Raw genomic sequence first — 23814 nt, forward strand, 5'->3', positions numbered from 1 at the left:
GGTTGACATCACCGAAGGGCTGGCCAAAGAATGGATCACTCCCGGTGGCCGAAAGCAGAGGGTCGCCGAGGCGAACGTACCTCATGCTTTCGGTGTCGTCCGTGTCGAAGGACATTAAAGTCTGTAGCCATAGAATCAAGCAGGAACAAGGGCCGTGAAGGGGCCTGCTCTGATGCCATGCCGAAACCGAGTTGGGCGCCAGTTATGTAGAGATGGGTTTGCACAAGGCTCACTCTATAAGCGACAGTCAGGAAAGGGCCCGACACTCCTCCACTCTGCAACGCACAAAGGTGCTACGGCAGGGTTCATCGACTCTCGGACATGGCACAGAGAAGGCTCCAAAGTCGGATTGCCAACAAACGCGGGTTTATTCACCCAAGATACAGCACAGTGCAACAGTCACAGCGCTTACCGGAAAAGGCTCACCGCAAGACTGATCAAGTATGCGTGCCCGCTGCGCTAAGGCTAACTGGTAAGCAGTCCACCAAGTGAAAGAAAGAGGAGTCGCGAGAAAAAAATCCCATGTAGCGAACTTGTTGCGGGCCTGTGAGCATCTGCTGCGGCGATGAAGCACTCAGCGGAAGAGAGCTCGGGTAAAGAGGACACCCGGGGACCACCACGCGAGTGGTCAATCAGGGCACGTCCCGGTGACACATGCTCACGGGGTGATTCGAGCTGGTGAGAGAAAAGCACGTTTGTGCGGGAAATTAGTTCCGGCGCAATAGCCGCATCCAACATGTTGCCGTTGCGGCGGTGGTTCCTGGAGATCGAGCTAAGCACAATGCGCGAGCTGGGGGATGAGGCGCAGGAAGACACCTCAATCCCCACAACTGTCAATAGCTCTCATTGAAGAGCTCAAATTTTTGCGCATGGCTTGAGATATCACTTATAAAAATGTTTAACTGTGAATGTTTATCTGTTGACGTGGCTGTGACTTAGCTCCGGCGCAATAGCCGCATCCACCATGTTGCCGTTACGGCGGTGGTTCATGGAGATCGAGCTAAGCACAATGCGCGAGCTGGGGGATGAGGCGCAGGAAGACACTTCAATCCCCACAACTGTCCACAGCTCTCATTGAAGAGCTCAAATTTTTGCGCATGGCTTGAGATATCACTTATAAAAATGTTTAACTGTGAATGTTTATCTGTTGACGTGGCTGTGACTTATGTTGGGTGAGCTTATCAGTACAACCTGGTTTTCGATAATAAATGTTGTTGGAAGTTAGCGCTGTGTGTGTCCCTGTGTGTCTTCTTTTGTCTTGTCTTTTAATCGCGCTACCATACACCTATTCACAATGCGTTACCAACAAGTCCACATTTAAACACTCGCAGACGGCCAGGCCTCAGCAAGGAACTCCTCTGCAACTACTTTGGACTATACAAAGCACAAAGCACTAAGGTGTGTAAGCGACATGAACTATGAAGGAATCCCAGATGGAGACGTGCCATCACCCAAGCACCTATACCACACACAGAGATTGTACATGTTGTCCGCATAAAGCCGTATTTTACATGGTGATGCAGTCGCGTCCCCCAATGAATTGTGAAAAGTGCTTTTTTTTTCTTTTGTTTCCAACCAGAAGACGAATTTTTTTGTCTCGTGTGCATGACCATATAGCGTTTTTTTTTCTTACCTAATTTGTGTACCTTCCGTGTATGTCTTGTGTTTTAGCATCAAGTCGATGCTTCATAGGGAGGAGGAATAATGCCATCTGGTGTTTTGAGCCCGCAAACGGTCTGCATAGTGTACCCAGCAAAAATGGCGAAGAAGAAGACAACATAGAAAAAAAGATCCCGCACCAGCTGGAGAACCATTCCTTCATGTCTGGCATTCGCGTCTGGCTGCTGTCTGGCTGAAGCCAAGGCAAGACCAAGCAACGGTGCTTGGTCTTGGCGTGTAAGGCGTGTAACTAAGGCGTGTAACTTCGAAGCTTCTGTGCACAAGCTGAAGGCAGAATTAAAGAAGAGTGTTTTTAAAACAAAGGTTAATGAGGCCTTGCTTAACTGAATGATAAAATGGCCTTCTTTCCTCAGGGCTTGTAGCAACAACACACATCACTACGAAGCGAAAGACCTAAAAAATTATGCAGATCCCATGCACTGTGGGAATTTATGCAAGCTAAGCTTTCCGTGCTGGATGCTTTGATAGACGATAATTAGCGGAGATGTTGACGGCAAAAGCTTAATTTCTTCAACGTTTAGGCTAACACGAGAGTGGTGAGTTGATGTTAAACGTTACCTTGCGTGCACCACTGCTGTTTGTCTGCGTAGTACACAGAAAACACAGGGAGAGGTGTTTGCTTGAGGCATTGTTGCGCGCCATGTTTTATAACCTCTGAGAGGGTTGAGCATTGTCATTGCCTCACGTGGCACATCGCATTGTGGCAGAAGTATTACACTTGAATTGGATCACGGGGCTGTATGTGCCAAAACCACACTCGGATTATGAGGCACGCCGCAGTGGCGGACTCCAGATCAATTTTGGCACCGTGATGTTCTTTAATGTGTCCCAAATCGAAGTCCACGTGTGTTTTCTATTTTGCCCCTGTCAAAATGCAGCTGCCGGGATTGGGATCATATCCATGACCTCTAGCAATACCATAGCAGCAAAGCTAATGCGGCAGGCACAGAAGTGTTGATTTGACGGTCGACCGCTTCCGTGGGGCCTCCTGGACCCTGCGGTGCACTAATCCGGCTCTGCTTCTGCAGGCCCTACGTAAGTTGTCCGCTTGACATACTTGCATGGCGTTCATTTTTCAGAAATAGCAGCAACGTACTGTACCGCACCTTGAACTTAAGCTTATCCTGTTTCCCCTAAACTGCTGTCGTACAGTAGTTGGGTTTCCTTGCCTTCTCATTTCACCTCACCACCCCTCGTGTATGGGAACTGCCTTCTCCCTTTCCTTCTCTTCTCTGTACAGTTCTATTTGCGTCCCCTCTGGCCTCACACGTTGGTAGAAAGGGAAGCGGTGTAGCTTCTGCAATGCTTCTGAGTGGAGTCACGGATAATTACAGCTGTCAAGCGGCTAATGTGGCGACAGCCAGGGAGCTCCAGAGGGCATTGTACACATTCGACGCGGTGGGTTGAAAACAAGCTTCTCCTGTTGCCTTTCCTTTCTGACTTGTGCTTGTCATCTATATACACGCTCTGAACCACCCCCCGACGCCATGTGCGTGACAGCAGCAGCCACAGCAGCAGCAGTGAGAAAGTTGAAGGAAGAGGCAAAGAAAGCTTTGCTTTAAAACCTAATGGACATGTTAACAGGCTCTTCACATGTCAAGAAAAGAGGTTGGAGATGCACATTGGAGGAAAATTGAGCTAACTGCAGATGTGGGAGAAGCCAAGCACTTATTGTCACACTTTTATTTTGCACAAAAACACTTTTCACACATTCTTTTGCACTTTAGCTCAAGTTACGCAGTACCAACTAGCCAACCAGTCTGTTCTTTTGGCTAGTTGTGACATTCGATAGACTTTTTTGTACCGGCAAGCACGTACGAAAGGCCTCTAGACTGATGCCAGGCCTTATAACAACAGTGCAACAGACATAAGTTTCACAGGAATCATAAATTCTGCTGAAAAACGGCACATGATGACTGGGTTAGTTGGTGACTGCAGATCACCAACTAGGCCAGTTGCATACTTTGCTACACAGTGACAGTGAGATTCATAAAAAGAATAGTTCTGACCAGCCAAAGAGTCGATCTGGTTTCCCGCCAGGATGAGTTGTCGCACATTTCCTAGGCGGGTGTGCAGCGGAGGCAACTGCCGCAGGCTGTTCTCAGCCATGTTGAGTGTCGACAGGTGTGACAGGCACTCCAGGTTCTCCACCTTCGACAGCTCGTTGCCCAGCAGCTCGAGATGCTCCACTGATGTCAGCAGACGCTGCAGTCAAGCATGCACACTGAGCAAGGCGTCACTGTCGACCAACACTAAAACATCACGGACGTTTGGTGGTTTCACAGTCGGCTACTATACTTAAATTTGCAGAGTGTGTTTACCTAACCCAATGGTATTCCACTGAATGTTTGACGAGTTTTACTGTTCTGCAGCAGAGGGTACATCAACCAGATAAGGCAGCACCTTAATGATAATGAAAAAACATACCAACTTGCCTTACTGAATAAATTACTCATGCAAACTGAAATTAGTTCAATCTTCAATCATATGTTGTAGCAAGGACACATGTCCAAAGCCACGTCGCCATGGCTTTGGTGTCCAAAGCCACGGTGATTAGACCGTGACTGTGCTAGTATGCATTCAATACCTCTACTGGCGAAAGAAGTTGCTTTCCTCAAACAATCTGCACATGGAAGCATTTGCCTTTTTTGCAATACGAATTTTAAATTATACTCTGTGTGCTGTGTGTAATTTTTCAAGTAATGTGGTCTGTCTATCACTGCTAAAACCTTTCCGAACATTTCTATCAGCACAGCAGGTAGAAACTAGCCAACCAGCCCAGCCTAAGAACAGGATAACTTTTCTGCTGTGGCAAACCAGCACCAATGCCAAGCATCTCAAGACTAGGAGCTGTGCAGTGGCCTTCACTTCAGCACATACCATAGCAATTCACAAGCAAAATTAAGTTTCTTGAGATGTACAAGCAAATGAAAGTAAAAACTGAAACATAAAACTAAACCCACAAAGCAGCAGCTGCAGCAATAGGAGCACACACTGAACAACCTTCTTTGCATTTGCAGGCAAGTGGCATCTCCAGCTCGTCATGATCAGCATCCAATTATCAGCTTCCAGATAGTACTGCTGAACGTGTGTTTAATTGTACTGCCAAGCGTGTGTAATTTCGCTGGGCCTTCCAGGTCTGATCAAGCAACAATGTCTGCAAATGCAGAACTTGCAAAAAAAATCAAGGAAATTGAATTCAAGCTTGCTTGGAAACGTGCTTGGATGCTTGGAAACACCCTTTGGAAATTGCTGCTGAAAGCCAGCAATTAGGCATAAATGTCACTGAAACGAAGAACTAACAGCTTGGAAACTAGTGTGGAATTCCTGAACAAACTTGTCAAAAAGCTGAGGCCAAAAACAAAGGTCTACAATCTAATAACCACACTCTCACAAACAAAATTATCCAACTCAAACAATACTTGAGACTGAACAACATCAAGGTTAAGGGCACTCCTTGCACACAAGTTGAGGACTGAGTGTCAGTTTTCCAAACTATTGGTAACAAAGCTGCTTGCCCAGTAATGGTCACCAACCTCATCATAGTTCATTGGGTTCCTAACAAAACAGAACATAAAAAAATCATCGTCGGCTTCTGCTTGAGAACAAAGAAAGCTTAGTTTGTGGTGAAAGCATGAAAAACAAGACATTGCCTGGATATTATCCGCCTTGCAAACAATAAAAGAGAACCCTGTTTTTGTGAAGAAGCATTCAGCACTTGAAAATAAGGCTCCTTTACAAACCTTTGGGCCTGAAGAAAATGAAAGACTGGAGATTCCCGTGAACAGACAAATCAAGGCGCGGAAAACAACCAAAAGGCGCATTTTTTGCATCGTAACTGAATCCGACCTTTAAGTGGTAAGTATAATACAACCATGCACCATACCTGTCACCTAGGCAACCAGTTAACCACCTAACCAGTTAATTGATCTTTCACATCATCAACAATCTCTTGTATTCAAATGCGTGCACACTGCGTAAACACTTCAAAAAATTTTTCTAATCTCCTTTCTACATTCACCTTCCCATTTTCAGTCACTGGAGTATTTGAAAATTGGTTAAGTGACCCCGATAAACCATTTTCTGCTTTTCTAATTTTGTTGCTAAATACTGCAATCATCCGTTGAGCAACCATGGCAGCACAGCACTATATATCTATGCTGACATTACATGCAAAAGAAGGCGTGATTTTGTGCTTAATGCAATTATGAAGATGTTTGGATTAAACAAAAAATGACTTCCTTAACATAGACAACAAAAACCTAATAATTGGTTGCATATATCTTTCAATTTCTTCATGAGCAATGGATTTCTGTGCTGCTCTCCATAATGTTATGGGAATCCTAGCAAATCAATATGAAATACTTGTAGGTGACATCAACATTAACCTCGCTGACAGTACGCTTTCTAGTGCTTTACATTATTCCGATTCTTTTAAAAGCTTTGGTTATGAATGTTTAATTAGGATACCGGCACGATGTGTTAACCACTCCGTAGGTACATTAATTGACCATGCTCTATCAAATTTGGAATATACACCAGATGCAGGTGTTCTAATGAATGATAAAACAGTTTAGTATCCTATATTGTTAAATTTTCACTACACTCACGGCTCCAAAAATCGCATACTCGAAATTTATACTAGACAAACAATTTTTTGAAGCAGTGTCAAATCTTGGCTGCACCCACCCCGCCCCCCTTCTCTTGTCTACAAAGGATCTACAAAGGGCATTTTCACTCTTCGTCTCAACACCTAAATCCTGTTTTGATTGCCATCCCCATGAAGTTTATTGCAAAAAGAAATTCGCATCACCTCAGAATCCATGGATAATGGATAAGCTCTTAGCTTTAATGTGAAAAAAGGATATTTTTTACATAAAGACCAAATGATAACCATTTAACAAGAATTTGGCCATTCGGTACGAAAAGTTTTCCAACCAGCTTTCTGCCACACTGAAAAAAAAAACTAAAATATGGCATGGAAGGAAAATTTGGAATGCGCAGAGGTGGGACTGCCCAAAGTCATTTTGGAACAATTTTTGGAGCTAGTAAAATTGCATTTTGTAGTAGCTTGGAGCAGACTAAATTTCGTTTTGTAGCAATTTAGGGCACATAAAATTGGAATATATGGCAGTGCACTTTGAAACCACGACGGAACATAATAAACTAACACAAGCATTGCACTGCAACTATCTTAAGCAATGTCTTAAGCTGAATTATGAACCAGATTACTCATATTTACTTATACAGTTTACCCTACAGGCTCGGAGGAGCATTGGGTGGGGGGGGGGGGAGGGTTACAGAAAAAATGACAAATATTTTAGGAAAAAATAGGAACTACACAGTAGGAGAAACAAATAAATTTGTAACATTGGAAAAAAAAAAAAAGAATGCTGGTAAACACTGAAAAAAAATATATACGAAGTCAAGGGAATACAATGGCAAACAAAGTCAAAAACGATACAAAGGCAAATACAATACAAAGTCGTACAACATAGTGAAGCCAGCCATGCTGATACGATCTAGTGCAAGCAAATTTTGGTAATAGTGCCTGTAGATTCTATGTAGTGAGAGCAATTACAAGAGCAAGCATTCTGCAATAGTGAGTCCAATATTTCGAAAAGTAGCTGAAGACATTTTTTATCAACACATTTTTTTAATGTCCTGACAGTATGGGTGAAGAGCCTGGAAATGTGCTTAACCAACAGACTGCATGGAGAAGCCCGAGTTATGAACTATGGTGGCTTATTATTGCAAGAGTAACTATATGGACACTCCAGGCGCACTTATGCCAACGTTGTCAGTGCCGCTGTGATGTTCCCTAGTTCATGCTGAAGCGAGAGGCAGCATGAAAGTCAATTCACCCACTGTTGCTGCCACACTTCCTTACTCCAGTGAGTGCTTGCGGTGATCGAGCAAGATGTGTTCACATTTGTTTGTGTGCGCGTTACACCACGCTTGTTAATTTAGTTAGCAAGTGAACGATTACAAATTTACGCGACCAATAAAACTACTATTTTTACTTGGTATAGCTGTCTACTAATTTGACATCGCAATCGATTCTTTGCCTTTTGGGCGAAAATACAACTTTTTTTGAAAGCCATTTTTGCATAATAGACCTGGGTGATTCCAAAGCACCTAATGCTCAGCTTTCTGGTACAACATAAATCTATTCCAATCCGTTTTTATTCCAAATCCGCTATTAGCCTTCCACGAAGGCTCAAAATGGCTCAGGCCTCACCCATATGGGTATAAAGAAAGACTGGGATTGTTTTTCATTACACAAGCCCTCGACACAGAGATGCCCGCCTACTGACCCTGCTGTGGTGCGCACCTCCCTAATATCTAGTTTGCTCGCAGCACCCTTCGCCTAATTTTTTTTGTTTTGCATGCGAGCTACGAAGCGTCGCGCTGCTTGGCCCGCTCAACTGCATTTTGGCGCACTCTAAGATGCAGCCACCCCGTTCTGATGACACATTATGATGATGGTGATGATACGATACATTGTATGCAGGAGGCGCCTTCGCATGGTGTGCGGAATGTGAATGACTGCACTCTTTTTCGGAGAGCGAATTCACTGGCTGATCGCGACCACTGCTGGAGCATGCATGCCGAAGCCGTTCTGGTGCAGCGTGGCACAATTTTGGCAATTCTGTGTTTGGCACAGTTTGCCGCGGGAATTTGCATTTGTATCAAAATGCTGCAATTGCCATAAGATTCCCAACCCTAAATGCGTACAAAACTTAAAGAAATTAGAAATTGTCAACTCCTTCTTAAATGGGACAAATAATTGTCCTACAATACCAGAAATTGCTCATCAAGGCATGGTATTTAATAACACCAAGGAAACTACCGATTCATTCGCTGGCTTATATTTCAGCAGTGAACTTGAGAAACCTGCGCTTGATAATCCCATGCCCCACCGCATGCCAATCTCTTTTTTCTTTTTATTTCCAAACACATCCCAGGATGTCCAAATGTTATAAACATCAAGATAACTGGCATTGGCATTGATAAATTACACTCTTCTAATATAAAATTATTGCATCCTTTATAACTGATATCCTTGTGGACATAGCGAACATCATGTTTAAATGGGGCAATTTCCCGCAGGAACTTGTGGGGAGCACACGCGCCCATTTTCCCCCACGCCGTCGCATCGAGCGCCGGCATAGACAGGGGAGAGGCGCATTATGCCCTCTCCCGATTCTCCCTCGCTCTCGCAACGCGCGCGCGCGCCCTTCCTTCCCCACTTGCAGGCGGGCGGGTAGCTTACGGGCGAGGAGGACATTCCCCTCGCCCAGGTAAAAAGGTACAAAACAGCGCGACCTGGAGAGACGCTCTCTCTCTGAGGCCGGACCCCTAGCCTGCCGGACTGGAGTACCTGCCGCAACCCGTGAGTGACCACGTTGCCTGACTATCCCGGGTAACGAGGCCAGCCTATTTATTACTATTACAGAGAGAACGTCCCCCTGCCAGTGTTCTTTATTGCCGGTAGCAATAAACATTCTTACAGTTGACGCCGCTGGTTGCCTTATTCGTTCGAACCCGACGTAGCCACGATTCCCGCGCTACGGGTTGGGGAGGAATAACACAAAGCGACTGCGTGGGGCTAGATTCGGAGCTCGCCTTCAGCCCTAGCCGCACGCGGAGTGGCACTTCCACAAACTTAAACAAGGCAGGATCACTCGAATTATTAAGGTGACTGCTCTAAAATTTCTAATTATCACCCTGTCTGTGTACTACTTTTCTTTAGCAAAGTAATTGCTAAGCTTATTGAAAACACTTAGCTAATTACCTTACAAACTTTAACATTCTCTCACATTCCAATACAGCTTTTGTCCTAGTTACTTGACTAAGCTTGTTGTTGCGCTAACCGATCAACTAAAACTCACTATCGATGAAGATAATTGTGCAGCATCTGTATTTGTGGACTTAACGAAAGTGTTTGAGAAAATAAATCATCATAAGCTTGAATCATTAGGAATTACCGTCCCAGCACTACTGTTACTAAAAATTTACTTAACAGACAGAATGCAGGTACAGTCGAACCCGGGTATATCAAACTCGCAAAAGAATGCACTTCGATATAGAGCATAATTTGGTATAAGCCTGCTAAAGAACTGAATGTCATAAAAGCACATAAAATTTATAAAATCGCTTTATTGATGAAACTAGCTTAGTTTCGCCATGAAATAGTCCTGTATTTTTTTTTTGCTTGGGCAATTTCACTGCCTGCGACTCCACATTGTCCAAGGAGTCGGAGCAGCTGAGGCCGCAACCTCCCACATTCGCGCAAAAGCACCAGACAGGTGCACCAATCATCTTGGAGGATATGGATAGAGGACTGTCGTTGCCTTCCTCATTGTGTCCGCTTTCACTTGTGCTCGGTATGATGTCGGCAATGTAGTCTTCGTTTTCGGGCCCACCCATGGTCGTGACACCATCATTTGCACTCACAAACTCGTCGACCACTGATTCGTCAACAGTTTCCAGAAATTCTGACAGCTCGCTCCAACCTTTCGCAACCCTGGCAACGGCTTCGTCTTATTCATCAGAATTTACAGTCATCAGCGAACACGCGCAAGCCAGCATGTCTGAAGCAATTTCGGATGAACCACTAGTAACACGGCCATGCATACGCGTTGGGCGCCACAGGCACCAGATCACGAGTTTAGCCACTTTAGCCCTAATCTTACCCCTTCTTCTGCAAGCTTATGTTGAGAGTGCTCATCGGAATCTTGCACACTGCGGGGACATACGACTTTTCAACGTGTTCGACCCGATTTATGATTTCGAACTTCACGAAGCAAGGCGAATTCTACTGCTTCATCACGGCAACACTTCATCACAAGCAAGCGAGACAGCCCGCACTTGCGCCATTTTGCACGATGAAGGCACAAGAGCCTTTGATTGGCTGTCTGAGCAAGTGCTGTGGGGGCCGGGCCAGGATCATATTTTGCAGGGGGTGTCGACGGTTCGCCTGAGGCAGCGCGGTCACGGTAGGGAGAGCGGTTGGATGGAGCTGCGCCACCGGGTTTCCTCGCCACTACGAGGGAAAGCCAACTTCTGGGGGTACTTTTCCACTGCTTGACGTTCATTATATCGGGAGTCACTGCTATTTTTTTTCGATGTAAGCATAAGTTTTGCTATATATACTCATTGTAACTATACCGTGCCCAGAAATTGTTCGATATATACAATAATTCTATGTAAACGGGTTCGATATAGTCGGGTTCGCCTGCAGTAACTATTTCAGGCATTTATTCTAAAACCATGTTTACTAATACTGGCATGCCTCAGGATTGCATACTGGGGCCGCTTTTATTTTTTAATATGTCAATGATCTGCCTAACTGCCTTTCTTCCTCGAAATGTATCGTATATATTCGAATCCAGGCCGATAGTTCTTTTTTTCAGATAATCATATAGCAAACTCTAGGGTCAGCTTAGATTTGAAGATTTTAAGAAGTGCGCCAGTTTGTAATTGAAAATGATAAATATGGTGCATAGCTAGCGCCATCTAGAAGATTCCTTATCACAGCCGCTACTAGCCGTGCCAGTAGCCAACTTAAGTACACGAGCAATATCACCACTTTGACCTGTGGCGTATCGACGTGTGGTGTGACATTATCGTAATGGCACTAAACAGGTGATGCCCCAAACGAAAAGTTTTGCTGGCCACAGAGGCATCATCAAACGTTCATGCCAGGTGGAACTTCAGTATCGATGAGTAAAATGTCCGTCGGTGGTGGGGGCAACGGGAGACGCTTTTTGCATGTGCTGCAACAAGGAGATGATAGCAATAAGGAAGATAAGCAAATGAGAACAGTTCACCAAGATCCCACCGCACTGTTTACGCATGCATGGGCGTGCGTCTGCAAGTGTACGGGGCTAGCAGCAATGATTACATAGTGAGTTTGGCATGTTCATATTAAATACCGTATTTACACGCACAATTATCGCACTCACGTAATGATCGCACCACTGAATTTTGTCATCAAAATTTGATTTTTTTAATTTCCCGTGTAATGGTCACACCCCGAACATGCCACAGCGATATGTCCTGTGCCAAGTCTAGCTAATAATGCTCATGCTTACCATCTGTCGAATGCTATGCAGACGACTCTTCAAGACAAACCAAGCAGTCTGCACGCCTCAAACATTCTTAGGCAGATGCTCATTTTATTCCTTTCATCACTTTCCACACTTCCATGACAAAAAGAGGCACAACTAAACTTGCCTTTATTATGTGTAGGCTTTATAATGGTTGTGGTCCACAACAACAACAACAAAAAAGGCATCTTTCGATTCTTCTCGTCTGCACTCGTGGGCACGCAACAAATCGCGAGCGGCAACGGAGTAGCCACGTTTACACTGATACGTTAGAAGTGTACCCTATCTATACACCGACACTTGTAACACAGCTAAGATATTTGCCCACCTTTAGCGGAAACGTACCATATTAGGATAGTAGTGAAGACAAATGCCACAGTTTCCGCAGCATGCTCGCCATGTGTTTCTATGTCACAGGCAGCTAAGCGCGCCCATCTGTTTCTGTTCCCTCAAAGTGGACATGGCAATGTCATTGCCACAAACTTGCCGATATCGATATTCTTCATTACTGATATGGAAGAAACCGTTTCAATGTACGTAATGTACTCGTGAGAAGAAAAAAATCGCATTCAGTGTTATTGGCTTCCTCCACCAGCCGCCATTCTTGTTTTGGTGTTCCGCACTACATACAGTGGCAGCTGCCTATTTGTTGACCTATTGTTATCCCGCAGCAAACGCAGGATAAAAAATTTTTTTTTTTTCAGGAAATTTAACCTGCGTAATGATTGCACCCCTGAATTTGAGTCAATTTTTTCTGACAAAAACGTGCAATCATTATGCGAGTAAATACAGTAAATTCTGTTTTCATTTTGTGTATACTGCCCTTTCTTTTTTGTTCGGCTTACATTCGAGGTAAGTTTTTTATTTTTTCTGGATTCGGACATTTGGGGGTCGGCGTAGAATAGGGGCCAGCCTAGATTCTAGTAATTATGGCACACTTTACGCAGACAATGCTACTGTCATCAACTGATAAATGTCTTACAACTCTCATGTCTAACCTTAATGATGATTTGTACAGCCTGCTGGAGTGGTACCATACTAACTAGCTGCAAATAAACCTGTTGACAACAAAAATTGTTGTAATCACTTCACACCAACAAGCACTTCACTCCATTTCTCCTATATTTCTTGGCACCAGTCCTATCCCTACAAGTTCTTCCTGTATTTATACGCAAACCTCATTACAATAAAATAATGAAAAAAACGATGTAAATGAAATTCCCCTTGAAACCCCTTTAGAGATGTGTATTTAAAGCCTTGTTTTAACGAAGTGAAATTGTCTTCGCAATGGGTATACCGAAACAGATTCTTCTCCAAAGCCAAAAATTAACTGACCGTTGCGCCCCAAGTGCATCGCTTTGCGCGTGGTTCGACATTCTTTCACCGTGGCAGTTCAAAGCTCCCACTTGCCCACGTTGAATGAAGAGCCGAGCAACATTGGTCTTTCTCACCACCTCACATAGCTGCACACCTCGGCACAAACAGCATCTCACTATAGACGTCCGCACGCCAAGTTTGTTTCTGTGGAACGATTTCCCCTCTCGTAGGTGTACGTTCCTGCTGCTTCACTTCAAGGTCGCGCTCACGCTTAGTTCACGCTGAGCGCGAACCGTCTCTGGTTTGTGACTGCGCCTCTTCGGATGACTGGAAATTATTATTGTGTTAACTGTCACGACAGCTATGTAAACATGAAAGCATTGATGCCACCAGTGAAATTCTGCCGATTCACAAAACAACGGTACAAAAAAAGCAGACGACATGGATTACTGTAGTGCGTCGAACAAAATAAACAACTGGCAAACGAAGCGATCTCGTTCATTGATCACTCGTGAGTGCATGACTGTTTTTACATGTAATGCACATGAATTTCATGATTACTGGTTATATAATCCTTTTATTCATATAAGATCTTTCAGTTGTTCGACCAGCGCTTGTCCTGTCTTCTTAAGTTTCGTTTGTGCACTGCCCAAGAATGGAAACCACTTTTGTCACATGCGCTAGCAGTGGCCGGAGCTCACGTGTACCGAGAAATTGAATATGTGCACAATGTACTGAACATGACCGGAGTAACGATAGATCAAGTTACTGGACGATACACGGCCACGTCTCAGTCGTGTCGCGCCAGCATTACCGAAGCAGAAATGATTACTAATACAGTGAAACCTCGTTAAACCGTAGTTGGCCGGAGCTTGGAAAAAGTATGTGCTAAACAGTAGTACTGTTTAACCGAAATAGCACGAGATCGCCAACTTACCTGTCAAAAACGGAACTCTGGGAGAGTGTGATGAAAGGGTAAAAAACAGGCAGTATTTATTCCCTTTGTGCGACAAAAGTGTTATTTTCGTTTGATGTCGCAGCGTCCTAGCAGCGACGACAGCAGCCTCAAACTTACTGAAGCTGCGAGCTACCAGCCCCCTCTTCTCGGCAAACACTCGCATGGCAGATTCCTCAATGGCATTACGTATTCTCTGTGCACGCGCGCGGTAACGCTGCAGAAGTCGCAGGGGCAACTTTTTCATTGAGGGGTGCTGTTCTCGTTGCGCCAATTGCATTCATGAGGCTGACGTAATGCGCAGCTTCTACCCCTGTCGGGCCTGAATCGCCCGTGCAGACGCTTTCCGTGTCGTCCTCATCACTGTCACTAGTTAACACTTCGGCAACAACAGAGGCAACGATGGTGAAAAGTTGAACCTTGTAGCCGACATCTCTTCGCGGTCGCAGCAGCACCGCCGAGCAACTTCTTCACATTCCAAATGCCACACACAGTAGTCAACGGCAGATCCCTGTCGCATGCTAGCGCCGACTTCTTCGTGTCATGTTCGAGAGCACGAACTATGTCTAATTTTTCTTCTATGCTGAGCACCCGGCGTCTTTTTTTTTTTATTCGAGCATCGGCATGATGCGAGTCCTTGGTTGCACGACATCCCAACGCTCTCTAGTATGGCGCTGAAATGATGATGTGGCTTCACACGCAAACATGCAGGGCGCTTGGAGGCTGTTCTGATCTCTGAGGCTTGTTCTGCCGGGCCGCCCGAGGCAGACGATGCACCGCCGTGTTTGCATGTCAAAATGTGGAAGCACTACGCGTTAACCGATATGTATGCAATAAGCTGGTATGGTTTATGCGGATACAAAACACATTATGTTCAATGGCCGCTGAGTCGGGGATTTGACTTTACTACTTTATACACGGGTACGGTTTGAGCGGGTACAGTTTAACGAAGTTTTACGGTACTTTCAACTTCCATCTATTGAGCCCTGTTTAAAAATGGCCCAGCTTTTTACATTGCTGCCTCCATTATACATTGTTGGGGACGTACTAGTTAAAGTTGCATGCGCATGCCGTATTTGTACTATGCGGCGTTATATTTTGTATATTTCCACACAGTGTCGATGGAAGTTGGTTGTTGCCAACAGAGAGAACACGGATAGGTAGCAAACATTTTGCGGAGAACTGCAAAAATGACTTTAGCTAACAGGCATCATATGTGTCGACAATTCTTCCGGCGGCACATACAATGTCGTTTCCAATTACCTGCTCAGTGTCACTTACATAGCTAAGCAGACGCTGCCCTTTCACTGCATTGCAGCCATGAAAATGATCATCAAACGTACCGATCTTCTTAATGGCAAATAGAAGTGCATACATCGTCCTTCGAATAAAACGTCCACACACACACACACGTAGGCATACACCATGCGAGGTACGAAACGTGCCCAGACACGTGCAGTGCAAGAGGCAGTCAAGGCGGTGTGAACGAGAGATGGGAGACGTGTACACCCACTAGTTGAATTTTCACCACTGTTGATATTTCTGGCTTGTTGTACAAACTCATTCTTGATCATTTAATGGTAGCATGACTGATATTTTGATGACGCTTCTCGGGGAGTCCACTTTCTTTTTCTGGGATGTCAAAGATACTGGAGGCTGAAGAAAGGTGCATGGATTAGCCTCTGGATTCTTTCGAATGGTCCAGGATTACCCCTCCTCTAAGCTCACCGTACCCGGTCTTATTATGTCGCCCGTGAAATGCTTCTCGCAGACGTAATCTCTCCATGCGAGCTCATGGCTGTCCCCATGCTTGCAATCGTTCAGGATCATTCAGAGCCTTGAACATGCTCACCTTTTCCCTCTAAGACTTGCACCCGCTTTTTTAGTTTTCAACGAAACACCTGTGTCCCATCTTAGGCTAGCAAATTGCGAAGAAAGGCATTTGCACGTAGCAACTGTTAGTACTGCGGCCCTATAACAGACACCGACAAGAACTGTTGCTGTTTGAGTTAAGGGCACACAAACAACGTTACGGCACACCCATTGAAGTGAATGTTCGTGTCTTCTGCTTGTCACCTGCATTGAGCGGAAGACATGGGTGCCGCCTAAGAGAGCACGCTTAGGCTGTCTGTTCGAGTGTCTGTTTCCCACCTCCTGCCGCTGTGGCTTGCATGATGCACCGCAAGGCGTCGCCACCGACTGCGCCTCCATCAGTGTATGCTATTTTTGTGACGTTATCTGGTCGCCCACATGCGCCTGCACTGACGGGAGTTTCAACTAAATATTCTTCGTCCCTGCCCTGCAGCAAGCCAGGCAGGCTGGCAGCTGGGTGCGGCCTTCAAGATTTCATTGGCATCAGTGCACTCTCAGAGGTCACGAGCCGGCCGAGCAAAGCCAGTTCAGCGACTCCTCGATCAAACAGCGCCAGGCTGTGTTGTGTGCCACGTGCTGCTAGACCACGACGAGCCAAATGAAAAGCAGGCATGAGAGATCACCACACTGGCACAGAAGGCACCTATCTAAAGACTGTCACGTATGGTGCTAAGTCACGTGTTGCACACAACGAAGAGTCTTTTGTTGTTTTCTTCAAATGTCATTGCATGTGTGGCTGTGTAGCAATTCCACAGGCCACTAAGCCACCTTCTTATTTCCATGTTTACAATTGTGCACACCATTGGACATATATTGCATTAAATGGCAATGATGACTATAACGAAGTAACGGATATAACAAAGTAATTTAAGCTCCCCCTTCAACTTCGTCATAACGAGGTTCGAGTGTCTCTTGGTGTATGTTATGTTGTGTGCGGTACTGAAATGTGGTGAGCGGTGTCCGTGGAGCTGTGCAGTGCTTAGATGAAATGACGTGAGGACGATAAAGAAGACGAAGCAATGAGGCTGCCACATGGCAAACGGAAGGAAAAAAGAAGAAGAACGAACAAATTCGACCAATAGCAAACTAACGCACGAAGAACGAGACAAAGGAAAAGGAAGTGCTGGGAGAACCTCATGGAGCAGCACAGGAGCACGCAGTGCCAGGCTGCAAGAGCTCATCTGGTCCCAAAACCCAGCTGCTGCCTGGCTACTCCATTTACCTGGCAATCCCTTAGCCGGCCCCGGTGTGCTGCTCTCGGACCAGGATGAATTCCAGCCCTGGGCCTTCCATTGGTTGTCCGGGACCAGACAGTGCCAGGCCTGCCCTGTCATTCATTCCTAGGCCTCCTGTGACCCGTCCGCCTATGCCACACTTATCCCTGCCGTCATTGTGAAGCGGAATCTGCCAACAGTACACCGATGTCCACCTGGTAAATGCTCACAAACATTATTTATCGCGGCGTGAGATTATATACCTAGTTCTGTGGGACTTTAGTGGTTGATTCTGAGTGATATTAGGCAAGTGTGTAGTACTTGCATGTTTTTCTAGTGCCTCTCTCGCTCATTCTTGTATTAAAATAGTCACTAAAAATGCAAATGGGTCCCTTTCTGGAACACACTAGCATTGATATAAAAACAAAATTGGCAAAACTAAGAAACAGTTACTAAAAGAGTATATTCTTTCACAGCTGATGCTTAGTTCACACTCAGAACCATTCTTTCATGTGCCTTCATTTTGTTTTCATTGTGATACCATTATGTTGTTGTTTTATGTCCTTGTTATGCATATATATTGTAGTCTGCCAATGATGCACATCATGTCACTGGTACTGTTAATTGGTTCGTGTATAACGAGATTATGTTAGTGTTCTTTTGTGTGCTTATTATTTATGCACATTAACTTCTTTAATTACACTGTTTATGCTAAAAAACCTGTCATTGTTCCTTGCTCACAACTTGTTGCAACTGCTGTAATCTGTGCCTTATTATGTTTAGTTTGGAAAGGAGGTCGCATTGCAGTCTGATTTTGGAAACTTCTTCGGTATATTAAAGGGACACTAAAGGCAAATACACAGTCAAGCTAAAGTGATAGATTAGAACTTGAGAAACTCCAAGGTGTCAATATTATAGCGAACATAGCTTTAAGGAGGGATGCGGGGCTAAAATACTGATTTCGGTAAAAAAACATGTTTTTTATTCTGAGTTGTTCTGAATTGCTTGTTTAATAAAGAATCTTCTCACCAAGTTTCGTAGTTATACTGTATCTGAGCCTGAGCTTTCAGTTCGTCTCATAGTTGCAAGCCGTAACTGTGGCATGAACTACAGAAGCATGGCAAACTTTTTTGCGGGCATGGTTCCTATGCACCACAAGACATACCAAACAGTAGCAGAGAAGGTGCACAGAGCTGCTATGGAAGCAGCAGGCGATGTGATGCGTGAAACCGGGGCTGCTGTGAAGGCAATCAACTCCATTGCTGGCCCCACTGATCTTTTGGATGTGTGTGTGAGCTATCACGGAACTTGGCATAAACGTGGCCATACCTCGAATTTTGGTCTCGGCATAGCTATTGAGCTAGAAACTGGCTTGGTACTGGATTTTTTTGTGCAGTGCAACTATTGTCATGGCTGCAACTACGGTCCAAAAGAAGGCGAGGATGGATGTGAAGGTTGGAAAAAAGTTCACAGTGAGGTTTGCCAGAAGAATTTCACTGGCTCATCCAATGCCATGGAGGTTCAAGCTGCAGGCACAATATTCAGTCACTCTAAGGAGCGTCACAACATGCAATATACCACAGTGCTCTGTGATGGCGATAGCAAATCATTCCTGCATGTCTCCAGCCACAAGCTATATGATAAAGAGATTGTGAAAGAGGACTGTATAAACCATGTTGCGAAACGAGTGTACGCTGGAATTGAGAAACTAAAGAAAACGACGAAAGGTCTAGGAGGCAAGGGGAAGCTGACACAAAGTGTTGTAAAAAAACTCGCTGCTTGCTGTGCATGCGCCCTGAAAGAAAATGCTCCAGATGTAAAAAAAAATGCAACGAGGAGTATTTGCGACACTTTTTCACTCCTACTCAACAGTCCCACGACATAACGCTTGCCCAGTTGGTGAGCACTCGGTGTCCCTACAATCGGCACAGAGCCCTAGTTGCAGCGGACAAGCCATCAGGGCCAAGATCCCATCGTCCAGCTTTCAGCAGAGATGTTGCCAAAGAGCTGGTGCCTCTTTACAACAGGCTTAGTAAGCCAGAGCTTCTTGCACTATGTTTAAGGATGCAGACACAGAATGCAAACGAGTACTTCAATGCTCTTGTATGGAAAAGGCGCCCAAAGACAGAATTTGCATCACTGAGAACAGCGGAGACTGCAGCAGCCCTGGTTGTGCTAGAATTCAATGAAGGAGCACGTGGCATCAAGAGAGTTCTTGACAAGCTGGAACTTGAACATGGAGTCCAGACGAATAAGTATGTTCGGGAAGCAACAAAGCAAGCCATTTCACGAGCGCAGGCAACAGCGATGGATAGCTCTAAAGCTGAAAAAAAGATGCCTTGAAGCGATCGGCACAGAGCAGCGTTGTCTTGAAGAGGAGTGCCCGACATATGCAGCAGGGCACTTTGATTAATTTTTTCTGATCATAAGAATAAATGCCATGCTCTGAAATAAAATCTCTGAACTGATTTTTCTCAGTTCGCACTTTTTGCAATAAAAAAAGCTTTAGGAAAAGTATCATTTCTGAACTGCTTCACCAAATGCTGCTTCCAACGTTTTTTCTTGACTGAAATATTGTGAGGAACAAGATAAAGTACTTTTTCAGATGCCTAAATTTTTTCCAGCATATAATATTTAGCAGATCTTTGATATGTAATGACAGCGAAAAAATAAACTTCATTTTCAGAGTGATGGCATTTTTACAGAAATAACAAAAAATGTGCAACTGACCTTATCCTGTACTATAAACCACCTATGAGGTATCTAATCACAAATAATTTGCATATTTTCATTACATTGTAAACGATAGTTTTTCTAATTTTACACGCAAGATTGCTCAATTTCAGTTATAACTTTTTTTCTCGTTGCGCTAGGGTGCTGATATTTGGAAGATATTCTAATGACAACAAGATCAACTACCCCTGAAAATTTCATGAAAATTGGTTGAGCGCTTCAAAAGTTGACCCTTCAGCCTAGCATCCCCCCTTAATAATAGAGAAATTGAGGTAAATGCAGGACATCATTAGAGACTCCCCCGGGGCATTCAAGCATTTGCCCAATGACGAAAGCATTCCTCAGTTAAATTCTGTCACTAGTACTCAACTACTCATTGCAAAAAACATCCTCGTATTGTATCGTATTGTATAAGAAGATGAAATAAAATGCTACTTCTCCAGTTCCATTTCATGCTCAGAAAAATGAACTCATTGAAATTAACCTTGCAACGGCGTGGGCGGTTGAAAGGTTTCGTTTTCACTTGACTCTGTGCTGCCCATGCTATTGCGTTTCAGTACTTTCCTGATTGCGTAGTACTGCGCTGGTTTTGCTGGCTCGCGAAACTTGCACAAACTGCAAGTAGCAGAGAATTCAACTTCCATGTGATGTCGTGGGATGCCCGAACAGTCTACACCACTTGAACAAGAAGCAGCTGCAGCGGCGAATCTGCCACTCTCTCTGTCTTGGCTCAGTGCCGCTGTCTGTCGGGCGCCATTTTACTTACCGACGGCAGCAAAGGGCGGTAATGGCTTATGAAACGTCCCCACTCCACCGGTTGAGTGCCGGGATATTTGAATTTTGGAAAAGGTATTCAGAACCTTCAGATACAACTTTCTCGTAAACTAAGTCTCTTCTGGGCACTAAACAAGTGTTTTGAGGTTTCTGGAATGGTATTTAAACAGTCCAAGTCGACTTAGTATTTGCCTTGTGTCCCTTTACCGTCCTGTAATCTTTCTAACCACCACAATAAAAACGATTCTTATTGTGGCTGCAGGAAACGAAAATGATGCACAGCCTCACAGGTGGTGGCTCCAGATACCACACCATTCGAAGCTAAGCAGTAGGGGCTCATTCATAGAGTGGTGCATATGACAGAGGAACAACATGCACAGGGAGACATCACTAACAGATGGCTAATTGTGTCATGAACAGAGCACACACAATTTCATCAAGTGTTCAGTTCTCCCTTTGTGAACGCAGCAAGGAGTAAGAAGGGTAAATGAAACTGCTCATGAAGCATGGGTAGCACGAGCCGGGTGAGCTCTCTGAGCCAGTCTTATGGAAGGTACAACAATGGAGATTTTTTTTTCACTAGAGCAGGAGCTCCAGCTTTGAATGAAGCACCTTAAGGAGCACCACAAGACATCTGCCCACACATGATCCCTGCTTATCCCAATTGGACTGGCTTGCCAGGCCTGGAATCTGATAAGTTCAACCTTATGTTCCATCAGATATAGACACAGCTCAGGGTCTTAGTGGAGGGCAACCAGTTTGCCAACCCAACATAGTTGGCCAAGGCAGCAGATGGCCTCATGGAGTGTGCTTGGAGCTGGTTGCAGTACAGGCCAGCAAAAACTGACGAAGCGAGTACCGACTACTGGCTAGTTGATTTATGACGCAGCAAGTGCGCTGTGTGTCCGTTTGTGCCTCACTTTGTCCCATTGTGCGCGGCAAGTTATTTATCAGCCCCAGGCTTAGCCTCGCTCCTCTGAGATGGCAGCCACAAATATTCATGACTTGCTCTGGTCAAGGCAGAAAGCTGGGCTAGTTGGTGTGTCATCATTATTCAAAAGACTAGCGCAAAATAGCAGGGACAAAGACGTCCTGTTGTCTTCTCTGTCTTTGTCCCTGCTATTTTGCGCTAGTCTTTTGAATAATGATTGCTCCGGCCATCTGTGCTGGCGGTGTACTGCTGGCCACTGCTTCCCGCAGCAATGCAGTCCTCGTGCCGCCGAGACGAACGGCACAGTCTGGCCGTCCAGCCGTCGACATCTTGCCCCAAGGACAGCCACGCACTGCCAGAGAAATACCTGCCGACCTCTGAACATCACTATTTATAAAAATCTTGCACACTGGACAATAGGGGGAGAAGGCAAGAAATAGCAAATGCAGTTAAACCTCAATATAACAAAGCCGGTGAAATTGGCAATTTGCTTCGTTATGCTGAAATTTCGTTGTATTGAAATTCGACCTTTTATGCAAATAAGTATGGTCACTGAACAATTTTTCTTACATGGAAAGGGGCTGCAGAATTCTAATTATCGGGCAATCAGAAAAAGCAAATTTGAATTAGAAAATCACTCATTTTGATAAATTAGGGAGTTGGCGACGAATGATATGGTTTCATGCCACGCCTGTCGACGATATCTTTGCATTGGTGGTACGAACTAAGCGAAGCCAGCCACACTTTTGTGTGCACTCTGCTCCCACGACTGATAGCGTCGCCCGCACTGGGACGGCACCATCAGAAAAAGCACCGGGAGTGGAAAGTGAATGCTTCGTCTGCCTCTCATTCTAACGGGTCACCGAAACTCCAGATTATGCAACCTCCAATACTAAACGCACGGGAAGACCACTTACATGGTGCCATACCATCTCAGCATGCTCAAGTAAAACTCTTGCTTGGGCTAGTTGGTTCATGCTTGAAGTAGTAAAGGCAAGGCGCATAAGACCAGGACTCAGGAAGAAGAACACAAGGCGCTGGTCCTGTCGTTTGTGTTCTTCTTTCTGAGTCCTGGTCTTATGCGCCTTGCCTTTACTACCATCTCAGCATGATGCCCACACTTAACACATGTGGCAGATTACCTCTAAAGCAGGGTGTGCGGCTGCGTATGCGCTCAGCCATGCTTAAGCCATGCGCAGACATGACCGAAATGCGTGCCAGCAATCGAGACGCGCACCAACTTACCTCCCACTTAACCCACTCCGCCGCATCATTGAATGCGCTTGATACACTACCGCAAGCTTGCTTCCCTCCCTCTCTTTACCTCTGCTTGCACAGGAAGGAGTCATCTTTCTTTTCTCCCCCTCGCACACTTTCACTTGCACCTAAAGCCCTCAGTGCGTGGAGCGTGATAGGGTCTTGTCGCACTTGGACTATATATGGAATATGATGTGGGTCCCCTTCAGCGGTTGCTCTTGTCGCGCGGCACACCATTTGAGAGGTGCACTTGCAAGAAGCTGCTTGTAATTAAATCATTTGACCATCTGTGTCCACGGAAGTTTCCATTTATTGTCTTGGCATTCCTTTGTGGCAGCAGTGAAATATCGTTATATTGACAATAAATTGCATACAAACACACTTCATTATATTGAGATACCAAATATGTGACGTTATATGGACAAGATGTTATGAAAAGTGAAATACTTTGTATATTGAGAATTTCGTAATATGGAGGTTTGACTGCACTTTTAAAAGGTTTGTAATGAGACCACTACATGCATACTTTAATGACAAGGATTAATTTTTAGACAAAGACAACAGCGGCAGCAAACTTGAAACTGACATGCAACACACTGCTTTTAGATTAGTGACTTTTTTCAGCAACTTTACTGTCACCATGGTCTGAATAAACTTTTTCAAAGCTAGTTACCCTGTGGCATATGACGCCTTGTGCTGCCACAAGAGGGTGACACAGGTATCATAACCATTTCATTTCTTGTAGGTACACTTGGCAACCTTGAGCCACCCAATCTTTCAACCCTTTTAAAAGATTTTTTGAACAGAATAAATTTTTTTTAACTTGACAACATTTGTAAATTCATAGAATGAGTTGCAATTTGTAAACGATAAAAAATTCGAGAGTGTTGGTGCATATGAATAAATTGCCACTGTAGCAGAGCAGAGGGCAGCTGGCTCACCACCGTGCTACAAGTCAATGCACCA

General features: G+C 44.8%; 1 protein-coding gene across 3 annotated transcripts in view; it reads right to left on the minus strand.

Annotated features, from left to right (window-relative positions):
- LOC135899642 (nischarin-like) overlaps positions 1 to 23814 on the minus strand; it is a 249643-nt gene that overhangs the window by 85370 nt on the left and 140459 nt on the right. For all 3 annotated transcript variants that reach the window (XM_065428950.1, XM_065428951.1, XM_065428949.1), the window contains one exon: positions 3690 to 3885. In XM_065428950.1, coding sequence (XP_065285022.1) covers positions 3690 to 3885 — 196 coding nt within the window. The remainder of the gene's footprint in view (positions 1 to 3689; positions 3886 to 23814) is intronic.

The sequence above is a fragment of the Dermacentor albipictus genome, unplaced genomic scaffold (genome assembly GCF_038994185.2).
Source record: "Dermacentor albipictus isolate Rhodes 1998 colony unplaced genomic scaffold, USDA_Dalb.pri_finalv2 scaffold_16, whole genome shotgun sequence".
In the NCBI taxonomy this organism is placed as follows: domain Eukaryota; kingdom Metazoa; phylum Arthropoda; class Arachnida; order Ixodida; family Ixodidae; genus Dermacentor; species Dermacentor albipictus.